Here is a 13,486-nt window from a genome sequence, read left to right on the forward strand (position 1 = left end):
TCTGTTGCAGTGCGAAGGATAAGGTTGACTCAGCAAACAGGGAGTTAAACTAGGTATGAAAGGGAAAGGGGACAAAATGAGGGCCACTGGGGCCGAGGGGGTAGGTCAAGGCTCAAAAGAGGTCTTGTTGGGTGAAGAGAGTGGAGTTCAAAGGCATGGAGAGAGGCAGGGGGATACTGCTTCCCTTAAGTGTCTATACACTAGTGCGCCCAGTGTGGGAAATAAAGAGTTGGAGATCTGTGTGCGGTCACAAGGCCATGATCTCATTGCCATCACAGAGACGTGGTGGGACAGCTCTCATGACTGGAATGTTGTCATGGAAGGCTATGTACTTTTTAGGCAAGGCGAGGTGGTGGAGTTGCTCTTTATGTGAGAGAGCAGTTAGAATGTATTGAACTCCACCTGAGGGAGAGTGACGTAGCAGTGGAGAGCTTGTGGGTGAGAATCAAGGGGCAGGCTGGTAAGGGTGACACTGTTGTGGGTGTGTACTACAGGCCCCCTGATCAGGAAGAGGAGGTTGATGAGACCTTCCATAAGCAATTGGAAGTAGTGTCACATTCCAAGGCGCTGGTAAAGGGGTAAAGGGGGTCTCTGAGGGGTAAAGGGGTCCAGGAAGCCTGGATGCTCCTCAAGATGGAAATCTTAAAGGCACAAGAGCAGGCTGTCCCGGAGTCCCGTAAGTCGAGCCGGAGGAGAAAAAGACCAGTGTGGATGAACCGGGAACTTTTGTTGAGACTCCGAGAGAAAAAGAGAGTCTGTGTCCTCTGGAAGATGGGACAGGCTACTTGGAGTGACTACAGAGAACTGGCCAAGACTTGCAGGCAGAAAATTAGAAATGCTAAAGCCCAGCTTGAACTCAGACTGGCTACTGCTGTAAAGGAGAACAGGAAACCCTTTTATAAATATATTAACAGCAAGAGAAAAACTAAGGAAAATTTCTCTTCTTTACTCGATGAGGCAGGGAATGTAACCACAGATGATAAGGAAAAGGCTGAGGTTCTCAATGCCTTCTTCACATCTGTCTTTAATAGACAGAACAGTTGTCCACAGGGTACTTGCCCTGACCTGGAAGTCTGGGACGGGGCGCATAATGCACCCCCTGTGATCCAAGCAGAGATGGTCAGAGATCTTCTCCTCCATCTGAACTGCCACAAGTCCATGGGGCCAGATGGGATCCACCCAAGGGTGCTGAGGGAGTTGGCAGAGGTGATTGCCGAGCCACTTTCTGACATCTATCAGAATTCCTGGTTATCTGGAGAGGTCCCACAAGATTGGAGGCTTGCCGATGTGACTCCCATCTACAAGAAAGGCCGTAAGGAAGACCCGGGGAACTACAGGCCTGTCAGCCTGACCTCGGTATCAGGGAAAGTTATGGAGCAGATGATCTTGAGGGAGATCACACGACACGTGCATGGCAATAAAGGGATCAGACCCAGCCAGCACGGGTTCACCAAGGGCAGGTCGTGCTTGTCCAACCTCATCTCCTTCTATGACTGGGTGACCAGACAGGTAGATGAGGGAAAGGCTGTTGATGTAGTTGTCACCGGTTTGCGGGACAGTTCGACCCGGTACCGTGACAATTGAGGCAGGGGACCCACGGGTCCACACCCCGGGGAAGGGGAAGGGGAAAGGGAAAAAGGAGAAGGGAGATGGGCCCAGGAACAAAACAGTGGCAACGATCTGAGGAGGAAAGCTAATTTACTAAATAAGATATCAGAAAGGAAAATAACACAATATAATATAATATAATTGGAATTGAGGCAAATGAATCAAATAAAATGAGCAAGAGAGAGAGTGTCCGATAAACCGAAGGCCTTACGCTAACGCTGAAGGCGAACGGCTGCAACAAACACCCACTGCCGAGCTCGGTCCCGAAGGGAAGAGAGAGTCCCGTGACTGCAGACAGTTTTTATCTTTCCCTCTGAGCGTAAACACGTAAGAACGCAAAGCATCGCAAAGTCCTCTGGGGAATGGAGTTCTTCTTCTCTTCTGAGACAGGCATACCTGGAACTATCGATGGTCCACGGAGCTGGAACATTAACTCTTTAACTCTAAATGCACTACATGATGTTATGATGTGGAATACCAGTACCAAAAATCATAAAACCATGACAGTAGTCTACCTGGACTTCAGCAAGGCCTTCGACACGGTCTCCCACAGTATTCTCCTGAGGAAACTGGCAGCCCGTGGTGTGGACAGGTTCACTCTTCTCTGGGTGGAGAACTGGCTGGACGTGGTGCCCAGAGGGTAGTGGTTAATGGAGTTAAGTCCAGCTGGCGTCCTGTTACAAGTGGTGTCCCCCAAGGATCAGTTTTGGGGCTCATCTTGTTTAATATCTTTATTGATGACCTAGATGAGGGAATTGAGTGTACCCTCAGTAAGTTTGCAGATGACACCAAGTTGGGAGGATGTGTCAAACTGCCTGAGAGTAGGGAGGCCCTTCAGAGGGATTTGGATAGGCTGAACAGCTGGGCTGAGCTCAATGGGATGAGGTTCAATAAGACCAAGTGTCGAGTCCTGCACTTTGGCCACAATAACACCATGCAATGCTATAGGCTTGGGGCAGAATGGCTTGAAGAATGTAGAGAGGAAAAGGACCTGGGGGTGTTGGTTGATGCTCGGCTTAACATGAGAAGGCCAACAGCATCCTGGCCTGTATTAGAAATAGTGTAGCCAGCAGGAGCAGGGAGGTGATCATCCCCCTGTACTCAGCTCTGGTACGGCTGCACCTCGAGTACTGTGTTCAGTTTTGGGCCCCTCACTACAAGAAGGATATTGAGGCCCTGGAGCGTGTTCAGAGAAGGGCAACAAAACTGGTGAGGGGTCTGGAGCACAAGTCTTATGAGGAGCAGCTGAGGGAGCTGGGATTGTTTAGTCTGGAGAAGAGGAGGCTCAGAGGAGACGTTATTGCACTCTCCCACTTCCTGAAGGGGGGTTGTGGTGTGGAGGGGGTGGGCCTCTTCTCCCTGATAAATAATGACAGGACGAGAGGGAATGGCCACAAGTTGCGCCGGGGAAGATTTAGATTAGACCTGAGGAAACATTTTTTCTCTGAAAGAGTGGTCAGGCACTGGAATGGCCTGCCTAGGGAGGTGGGTGAGGCACCATCCCTAGCGCTGTTCAAGAAGCGTTTAGATGAGGTGCTAAGGGATTTGATTTAGTAGTTGGGTAGGGATAGTGATAGGAGAATGGTTGGACTAGATGATCTTGTAGGTCCTTTCCAACCTAATGGACCTATGAACCTATGGTGCTTATGGGGGACTTCATTTATCCAGATATTTGCTGGATGAGCAACATGGCCAGGCACGCACCGTCCAGATGGTTCTTGCAATGTGTTGAAGACAACTTTCTGATGCAGATGGTGGAGGGACCGACACGGGGAGGGGTGTTACTGGACTTTATTCTCACTAAGGAAGGACTTGTTAAGGAAGTAAAGGTCGGGGGCAGCTTGGGTTGAAGTGATCATGAGATGGTGGAGTTCAAGATCCTGAGTGGAAGGAGCAAAGCAAAAAGTAGGATTGCTACCCTGGACTTCAGGAGAGCCAACTTTGATCTCTTCCGGGACCTACTTGGAGCTATCCCATGGGTTAGGGTGTTAAAAGGTACGGGGGCCTGTAAGAGCTGGTCAGCATTTAAACAGCTCTTCTTCCAAGCTCAGGATCAGTGCATCCCTGTGAGCAAGAAATTGGGAAAGGGTGGCAGGAAACCTGCGTGGATGAGCAAAGAGTTCATGTGCAAACTCAAAGGGAAGAAGAAGGTCCATGAAGTGTGGAAAAAGGGTCTGACCACTTGGGAAGAATATAGAAAGGTTGTCAGGGCCTGCAGGGATGCAACGAGGAAGGCTAAAGCACATCTGGAATTGAATCTGGCAAAAGTGATAAAGGATAATAAAAAAGGCTTTTTTAAGTATGTTAACAGTAAAAGGAAGACTAGGGAGAATGTGGGCCCCCTACTAGGTGAGGCGGGCTTTCTGGTAATGGGGGATGCTGAGAAGGAGGAGATACTGAATGCCTTCTTTGCTTCTGTCTTCAGTGAAAAAGCTCTCCCTCAGGAATCCCGGGCCCTGGAGGTTAGTGAGAGAGTCTGGGGAATGAGAGACTTTCCTTTATTCAGGGACAAGGTGGTCCGTGAGCACCTAGGCAACACTAATGTTCATAAATCCATGAGACCTGATGTGGTGCATCCACGGGCGCTGAGGGAGCTGGCAGAGGTGATTGCTGAACCACTCTCTATCATCTTTGAGAGGTCTTGGAGAATGGGGGATGTGCCTGATGACTGGAGGATAGCCAGCGTTACTCCAGTCTTCAGAAAGGGCAAGAAGGAAGATCCTGGTAATTATAGGCCAGTCAACCTCACCTCTGTCCCTGGAAAGGTGATGGAACAGCTTGTTCTGGATGCCATCCCCAGACAATTGGAAGAAAAGGAGGTTATCAGGAGGAATCAGCATGGGTTCACCAAGGGGAGGTCATGCTCGACCTTCATGGTGGCCTTCTCTGATGTTGTCACTGGCTGGATGGATGGGGGGAGGGCAGTGGATGTAGTCTACCTCGATTTCAGCAAGGCATTTGATACTGTCCACCATGACATCCTTATAATAAATCTGAGGAAGTGTGGGATAGACAAGTGGACAGTGAACCTGGTGGCTTTCTGTGATGTTGTTTTATTCTGTAAAAATCGAAAAGAGAGGTCAAACCATTTGATGTGATACTCCTTGAGGTGCAATGTACTCTACTCCTGTGTTGGAAGTCTGGGAGGATAACAGAAAGGGTGATGGTTACAGCTGGGGTCTGGAAGATATGGAGGTCAGGAGGAGCTCAAGGCTGGGATCTGTCAGCAGTGGGACAGTGGAGCAGTGCTGGTTTCTGTGCAAGTAGTGCTCTGGGCTCCAGTGCTAGGTTGCTTGGTGGAGGAACTTGAAGAAGTGGGTGCCTCAGATATGAGAGGTCCAGAGTTCCTGGGCTGAGAAGGCTGTGAGTATGGAAGAAACATATGAGCATCTCCATAAGCAATCCTGGGCACTGCTGACACTGGTATGAAGCAAAAATGTATGGGGGAGTTGAAAGGACTGAATAATGAGCACCCTTCTATCACAGCGTGTGGCTCAGACTCTTCATGGCTTTCATTCTTCTGTGCCTCAGGACCTGGCTACCACTGCAGCTGGGGAGGGTGTTGGGATGAGCTTGTCCTTCAAGCAGCATCATCTGCCATGAGGTCTGAAGTGTGTTTGTGCCAGCACTGTGTTATGGGTCAGAGATGCCAGGGCTGACTGAGTCCTGATGCCTTTGCCTACTGGTTCCCTGGGTGCACAAGGGAACTGGCTCCCTGTGAGCATCTCCATATCTTCTGCAGAAGCACGCCCGAGGCCAGGTTCTCTTTGACATGGTATGTGAGCACCTCAACCTCCTGGAAAAGGACTACTTTGGCCTTACCTTCTGCGACTCTGACAGCCAAAAGGTGAGCCTGGGGTACCCCTTTGCAGCCACCCCACTGCTGAGTGGGGCACCCCACCGCCTGATATGCTGTCTCCTAATTTCAGAACTGGCTGGACCCCTCCAAAGAAATCAAGAAGCAGATTCGCAGTAAGTAATTGGAGAGGGGCATTCCTCCCCAGTGCTGGACCCCACAGGGCTCCTAGGTAGCTTGGCCCCAGCTGGTGCTCATGGTTGAGATGAGCTCTTGTTGCTGCTTGTAACTTTTTGCCCTTGGTGGGTTCCAGGCAGGACATGGGACAAGGACAGGATGCAGCTGGGCACCTGGTGCTCCAAGGTGTCAGGCATGGGAAACCTGGTCTGGAAGTGGCTGAAAACAGGGTCCCATATGGATTCATCCATTGCAGTAGGGAAACACATTCTCCCCATTCGTACACCCACCCTTCACCCTGTCACCAGTGTGCCACCCCTGACTGCTTTGTTTGCGCTGCGCCCTCCATAGGCGCACAGAAGGTTCCAGCAAGGTGTGACACTGACACAGCGTTGGGGCCAGGAGCCATTGCTTGTTTGTCTGCCTGTTAGCCCTGTCAGCCTCCCCTTCTGCTTGTGACAGGTGTGGGCATCAAAGGACCCATCTGTGCCACTGGAGAGCTGGGACAGAGTGACTGAGACCTCATCACTCCCTCAGTGCCATTTTTTTCCTGCCCTGAGCAGGGAGGATAGGGCTGGGGGAGGCATGGGTGTGAACTTGCTTGGATGGGTACTAGGATGCTGGAGGGTGTTTATGATGCTGCCCTGCCGGACCATGCATTTGTGAGGGAGAAGGGCCATTGTCTGTGGTGTCACCCCACTAGGATGTGTGTGACTTTTGCTGTGACGGTGGAAGTTTCTGCCTGGAGCAAGCTGAGATGACTCCCAGGGTTGTGATGCTTCTTTTTACCCAGCTGTTTGAGGATGTTTGACCAAATCACATTAGTCCTGCTGGCTGAGCGGCCAGAGCAGCTGAGAGTTGTTCTCAGAGGTTCATCTTCCTCCTGGCAGCTTCTGGAGCTCTCTTGTTCCAGCCCTGCTCTGGACTTGGGTGGAGTCCTGGGACAGTTTAGTAAATACCTGGATGCTCTGCACAGCCTGCTGGCAGCCATCACAAACCCTGCCCTTACTGCTCCCTACCCTTGCTAGGTGGGCCCTGGAACTTCGCCTTCACTGTGAAGTTTTACCCTCCTGACCCAGCTCAGCTCACGGAGGACATCACAAGGTGAGGTTTGCTATTGGGAGCCCACTATGCAATGTGTCCATGATGGGCACAGCTGTGCGTGGAGGGGCAGTGCTCAGGCAGGTCAGCAGCTGGGGTGGACAGGGAAGATGTTTGGGTCTCACTGTCTTTTTTCCTGTGCATGGCACCTCTAAATCATGCAGAGTGGGGCTGGAAAAGCGTCAGTGGGAGGTGGCACTACTCATACGAAGCCAAACAGTGGGGGTGTCCTTTATGTACAGTGTCATGGACTGCTTTAAGGGCAGTCTCTGCTCTCTCCTCTGCTCTACTCTTACTCTCTGTTCCCTCCTGCAGATACTACTTGTGCCTACAGCTGCGTGCAGATATCATCACAGGGCGACTGCCTTGCTCCTTCGTCACGCATGCTCTGCTGGGCTCCTACGCTGTGCAGGCTGAGCTGGGTGACCACGATGCTGAGGAACATATAGGCAACTATGTCAGTGAGCTCCGCTTCGCCCCCAACCAAACACGGGAGCTGGAGGAGCGCATCATGGAGCTGCACAAGACCTACCGGTGAGCCCCAGGTGGCAATGAGGGAAAGACCCTGAGGAGCTGGCCTGTGTCCTATTATTCTTCTGGCCATGTGTCTCCTTCTCTGTCTCTCTGCAGAGGCATGACCCCTGGGGAAGCAGAGATCCACTTTCTGGAGAATGCCAAGAAGCTCTCCATGTATGGGGTGGACCTACACCATGCCAAGGTACTGGGCTGTGGAGCTGTGGGAGTGATGGCCAGCACTGGGCCTCATCTTGCCCTGGTGCCACTACACCACTGACATCTAGGGGCTTGCTGTAGATCCAGCTCTGTTTCCTACAGTCTGTTCAGTGATGTGGGGGAGAGATTCAATATTCAAGTTCCTTTGGGTGCACCTTGGGCACAATAGCAGAGCAGGACTGAAAGTATTGATTCAACAGGGGTACATGCAAAGTCCTGCGTATGGGGGGGAGGGGGTGGGGACCATGACATGCTCAGGGCATCCAGCTGAAAATCAGTTTGGCAGAAAAGGCCGAGGGACTCCTGGTAGAGTTGGACATGAGTCAACAATGTGCCCTTGTGGCTGTTCTGGGTTGTGTTGGGCTGAGTATTGCCAGTATTGTTGGGTTGAGGGAGGTCATCCTTCTCTACTCAGCACTGGTGAGGCCATGCCTGGACTGTTGTGTTCAGTTCTGAACTCCCCAGTACACTAACATGGAACTACTGGATGAAATGCAACAAAGACCGTTGATGATGAAGGGTTTGAAGCACCTTGAGGAAAGACTGAGGGAGCTGGGACTTTTCAGCCTGGAGAAGGCTCAGGGCATTCTCAGCAATGTGTATAAATATCTGAAGGGAAGGTTCAAAGAGAACATAGCCCGAATCTTTTTAGTGGTACCCACTGACAAGACCAGAGGCAATAGCCAGAAATTAGAACACAGAAAGTTCCCTCTGAACATGAGGAAGCACTTCTGCTGGACAGCACAGGTTGCCCAGAGAGTTTGCAGGATTTCTTCTTTGGAGATTTCCATAATCTGTTTGGATATAGTCCTGCACAACCTGCTGTGGGTGGTCTTGCTTGAGCAGGGGGGTTGGACCTCCCACTTTTAACCATCCTGTGATTCTGTGACCTCTTCCAGCTGGTAGCTGAGCAGGGGGGATCATGGTACTCCTGGATGGACTGACTTACTGGGCAACTGAGCAGTTTCTTCCTTTCCTTCTTGCCTCCTCCAGGACTCAGAGGGTATTGACATCATGCTAGGAGTCTGTGCCAATGGCCTTCTCATCTACAGGGATCGACTGAGGATCAACCGTTTTGCCTGGCCCAAGATCCTTAAAATTTCCTACAAGAGGAGTAATTTCTACATCAAAATACGCCCTGGTGAGGTGGGTGCCATGGGTACAGCATAACCCAGGGGCACAGCAGGGTACCTACTGTGCCAAAGTGGGGCTGTGCAGGGTAGTCCTGATCTGGTTTCATCCTTAGTGTCTAAGTCCCAAGCAAATGCCTCAGCTGGTCAAAAGAACGCAGCTTCTGTGGTGAATGGAGGCTTTGAGCAAGTGTTTTCTTGTTTGCGCTCTTGCTCTCATTGCAAAAATGTCTTTGGCCATAGTGGTTCAGAAATTTCAGGGCATCTCACAATTCTTTCACCATAAGCCAGACACTTGTGAGCCTGTATACACAGGGAGGTGTCCCAGGAATGGGGTTTCAGAGTCATTTTTAAAACTCCTCTTCCATACTTGATAAAAAAAAATATCTAAGACATTAGGAGTTTTTTTCTTTTGTTTTGTATCAGTGCTTTCTCACTTTTATTTCACTCTCCTTGCTTTTACATGCACTGATGGAAGAACTCACTTGCACTTATATTCTTCCCAGTGGATGGTGGGAGATGAGTGAGAGTTAGAGTGAGAAATTCCCTCTCAACAAAATAAACTGCAAAGGTTTTCTATTTCTTGAGGGAATTTCTCTTGCACTGAAAATGTATTTGCAGTTGAGGAAGGTGCTCAGGCCAAAAGCATAAGGGCACTTCCACCAGTCTGTGGGTCTGGGTATGAATATTTCCACTCTTTGAAGAAGACATTTCATATGGCCATGGCTCCTGCCAGGGAACCTGAGGGTCTTGGCGTGTCAGATCCCATCCCATTGCATCTGCTAGGGCAGGATCTGCCTGTAACAGCATGTTTCTATCTTCCTCAAGTATGAGCAGTTTGAGAGCACCATTGGCTTCAAGCTGCCCAACCACCGCTCTGCCAAGCGTCTCTGGAAGGTCTGCATAGAGCATCACACCTTCTTCAGGTGAGGAGCCCTTTTCCAGACCTTGAATGCAGGCATGCTTCTGCTTCTGGCCTATCCCAGCATGCTCACTTGGGAAAGGGGAGCTCCTGCAGTGCCCTGGGTGCCTGCACCCTGCCTGGGAAGGAGCTGGCTGCGCTCCCACCTGCAGTGGGGGCTGTCAGTCCCCTGCCTCATGGTCTCTGCATCGAGCCACCCTGCCTTTTGTGTGCAAGGAAGGAAAAGTTCTCTCAGCCCCAGACCTGCTGTGCCCCATGTGTGGTAGGTGCTGCCTTGTCTTTCCCATGTATGGAGCTGTATCTGCTCCATTGGTTCCACCATGCATCGTTGCCAAGAACCACTTGCTGGTTCAGCCCTGAACTTCTTATGGTGCTGAATTCCCTCCATCACTCCTTTAGCCCTGCACTCATCCCAACTCCTTCACCATGGTTTCAGCTCTGCTCTGCATACTGGTGTGTGGGGCCAGTGCTGGGGGTCACAGCTGGGACTCACTGACAGCACTTCACCTCTCTGTCCCCAGGCTGGTGTCTCCAGAGCCACCCCCAAAGGGTTTCTTGGTGATGGGCTCTAAGTTCCGTTACAGCGGGCGGACGCAGGCACAGACACGGCAGGCCAGCGCCCTCATTGACCGCCCAGCGCCCTTCTTTGAGCGTTCCTCCAGCAAACGGTACACCATGTCTCGCAGCCTTGATGGAGGTATGCCCTAACCTGGGGAGGGGGAGTGAGGTTGGTATGCTGGTGGGAACAAGAAGGCCACTTCAGAGGGAATATAGCCAGGGTTACTTCCAGAGACTGTCTGTAACCAGATTCCCCCCTGGCAGAGGATCTTCACCCTACCCCTCCCTCTCCCCCCCCCCCCCCCCAAGTGGTACCTCAGACTGAGCAGCAGGGATATGAGTATGTCTGGCTCCAGCTGCCTGGTCACAGGGCAGGCATGAAGGCCTGGGTGGTGCAAGGAGTGATTAAATACTGAGCTTGGGTTATCATCACCATCAAGAATCCCTAGGACACGCCCTCCGTACTGCAGGTCCTTTTGGGGCTCCACTGCCACTGCCTCCAAACCAGACTAGGGTAGAGGGCTGCAGCAGGTAGGGCCAGGGGGAGTGGCTCACTGCCCATGACCTAAGCTCTCCCTGCATGCACAGAGTTCTCACGCCCAGCCTCCGTCAGCGAGAACCATGATGCTGGAGTAGAGGGTGAGAAACAGGAGGAGGATGGTGAGTTTGGCAGTGGGAGACGATCTGAGACAGAGGATGAGGAGGTGACTACCCCGACGAAGATCAAGGAGCTGAAGGTACAGACCTCATGGGCAGCAGACCATGGAAGTGAATGGGTGGGCTGGCTCATAACCAAAGCAGATAAGCAGGGGGGTGGGACACAGGCATCAAGGCTCTGTGTTCCTCTCTTGGGGCTGGGCTGCAGGTGGTAAGGATTGCTGGGGCACACTCATCTGAAACCCTTTTTCCATGAGGCAAGCCCCAGTGCTTGCTATGACCCATCTAGCTTGTGGCTCTTGGCCTCACCAGTGAGCATGGAGCTGTCATGCCCTACCCAGAAGCAGCTACAGTTCTCCCAACATCCTCCAGATTGCCTCATGGCTAGTCCCCAGGCAGGTCTGGTTGCAGGGCAGCCCCACTTTGGCATGCAGGATGAGAAAGGGCCAAGTGTGCCAACAGTCACTGCCATGCAAGCAAGAAGCTCCTTGGCTGCTGGGAGCTTGCTGGGCTCCTCTTTCCTTGGTGCCCCATAGCTACATGCCTATACCCGGCACCCTGCCGGCATGCAGCCATACCCCTCTGCTCTCTGCCCACCCTTGGACTGGCTTGGGATGTACCCCAGTCCATCTCAGCCCTGCACTGATCAGGGGATTCAGTTCTTTTGTGCTGATAGCAGTCCTAAGTGGGCAGTGACCTGTGTACATGCCCAAATTCAACTGAACTGTGATGCTTGTGAGAATTTCCCTTGACTGACTCTGCTGGTTACTTTTAACCCTCTCTTTGCTGCCAGCCGGAGCATGAAACAACCCCCAGGCACAAGCAGGAGGTATTCTCTCTCTGGAGTATCTTAGTTCTCATCGGTGCATCATATTGTCTGTTCTTTTCAATGCACCACTGTGTGTCACCCTATTTACTGGAATACAAGATGCACCAAGGTGGGGGGAGGGGTTGACCTGATAGAGACTCCCAGTGAGCAGACAGCTGGGGATCTGCCCCAGAACACATGCAGCATCTTCTATCCCACTAAGTAAGGTAGTCCTAACTGTATGTGTGAGCAAGAGCCTTCCCAAGGCACATCGGCCAGGCTGTTATGCTGGGTCCTTGGCCCACTGGGAATACCTGGCTTCTGCTCATGTTACTGACTCTTCCTTGTCCTCTCCTCATGTTTTCTCTTTGTCCAACCCTGTGTCCTTAACTCTTCTGCTGAAGAGACAGACCTGGTGCAGGCTGGCCCCATCACTTTCACCTCCCTGTGAGACCCTGTGCCCTGGCCTGTTCTCTGCTTTTGCTTTTCCTGACCTGGGGACTGCATCACATACCCTGCACAGAGACTCTGCTTTTATGAAGCTCCTTGCTGTCTTTCTGCCCTGCTAGAAGCAAATGAGTCCTTGAGCCCATCAGAGGCACACCCTGACACCCAACTCAGCGGAGTGCCACAGAGCAGCTCCCCAGCTGAGTGTGGCTGTCCTGGCTGGGGTGTGTTTTCACAGGTGGGAGGGAGTCTGTGCTCTCCTCTTGCACAAATTGTCTGTGTTTGCAGTGCCTCCTTCCCCTCAGAAATGTCCAGCAGAGATCTTCTTGGCCTGAGTCTGCCGATTTATCTATCCCAGCCTAAAGTTCAGAGCTGCTCTCTGAGAGGTTTTTCCTCCACTCATAGCAGAGTTTGTTTGGATCATCACTGGACCAGTCAACAGAGGCCAAGGAAGCACTAGCATCATCAGCTGCATGTCCATGAGCTGGGGTTTGCTGTGCTTGAAGTATAAAGTCATTGCCATCCTGCTCAGAACAGCAGGGCAAACCCTACTGGTGCAGCAGCCTGGCATCTTGCCCCACAGCTCCATGCTGAGCATGGTTCCTCCACTGTCTACATCATTGCTTACTCCTGCTGCATGTGCATGTGCTGCTTCTGCAGCCCCGTGCGCCTGGCACTACCCTGAGCCTATAGAGGTGGGCAAACCATGAAGCACATGTAGATGGATTGGCGAGCTTTAAATAAATTCTGCTGAGCCTTTAGGATCTGGAAATTTGTCTGGGCTTTCCATGAGACTCCTTTGTGTCTCTTGGATTTTGCTGAGAAGTATGGGAGAGGGAAGATAATTTAGTTGACTCATTTCGAACCTCAAACCAGGTTTGAGTTTGAAGTGAAAGTTAGGTTCTTGTTCTGAGCTAGTTTGCCCACCTCTGTGGCAGAACAGAAGAAGCCATCTTGGTGCTTGTAACATCACCAAGGGATGCTTTAACACCTAAATCCCACCTTGCTCTTGAACTCTCTGAGCTGTCCTCTTTCTACAGCAGGACCCAACCCCACCCCAGACTGTTGCTGGGCTCAAACTGGACCATGCTGTTGCAGGCTTGGATCCATGTCGGTCATCTTTGAATAGCTTTTCACTCTTGCTCATTGGCAGAAACCCACTTTGAAGGCACTCCATTAGAAATGCCAGTGGGTGACTCCCAGAAACTCTTGCTCAGAGGATGTTTTCCTGCCCTGCTGGAACTGAGGCTCTTGGTCCCTTTGTGCCTTGCATGTGGGGGCAGCAGAATTTTAGTTACTGATATTTCTTGTGCTGGTCCTCAGGGAGACTCCCTGTTTCCCCAGGTGGTTTATCTTAACCTCACAAGGCCGTGCTGGAGATGTCCTAGGGACATGTTGTGCCTTTTGCAGGGGGAAGCCCATTGTGGGTATTCTGCCACTCACTGCCTTATTGTTGCTTCTGGCAGTGGTCTTAGTGAGAACTTCAGTTCAGGGTGCTCATGTTCATTTGGCTCTTGAGATCCTAAATTCAAGCCCAGTATAAAGCAGAC

At 51.5% G+C, this 13,486-nt stretch overlaps 1 protein-coding gene across 8 annotated transcripts in view; it reads left to right on the plus strand.

Moving 5' to 3' along the window:
* The window catches only part of EPB41L1 (erythrocyte membrane protein band 4.1 like 1), a 72,961-nt gene that overhangs the window by 39,514 nt on the left and 19,961 nt on the right, over positions 1-13,486 (plus strand). For 6 of the 8 annotated variants that reach the window (XM_065754193.1, XM_065754196.1, XM_065754198.1 and 3 more), the window contains 10 exons: positions 5,351-5,455; positions 5,538-5,580; positions 6,610-6,685; positions 6,998-7,216; positions 7,313-7,400; positions 8,408-8,560; positions 9,373-9,470; positions 9,988-10,163; positions 10,613-10,761; positions 11,475-11,510. In XM_065754193.1, the coding sequence (XP_065610265.1) occupies positions 5,351-5,455; positions 5,538-5,580; positions 6,610-6,685; positions 6,998-7,216; positions 7,313-7,400; positions 8,408-8,560; positions 9,373-9,470; positions 9,988-10,163; positions 10,613-10,761; positions 11,475-11,510 (1,143 nt within the window). The remainder of the gene's footprint in view (positions 1-5,350; positions 5,456-5,537; positions 5,581-6,609; positions 6,686-6,997; positions 7,217-7,312; positions 7,401-8,407; positions 8,561-9,372; positions 9,471-9,987; positions 10,164-10,612; positions 10,762-11,474; positions 11,511-13,486) is intronic. The other 2 variants (XM_065754195.1, XM_065754200.1) reach the window with 1 other exon arrangement.

This window comes from Cyrtonyx montezumae, unplaced genomic scaffold (assembly GCF_038088225.1).
Source record: "Cyrtonyx montezumae isolate F1298 unplaced genomic scaffold, pur_monq_1.0 scaffold_9, whole genome shotgun sequence".
NCBI classification, from domain to species: Eukaryota; Metazoa; Chordata; class Aves; order Galliformes; family Odontophoridae; genus Cyrtonyx; species Cyrtonyx montezumae.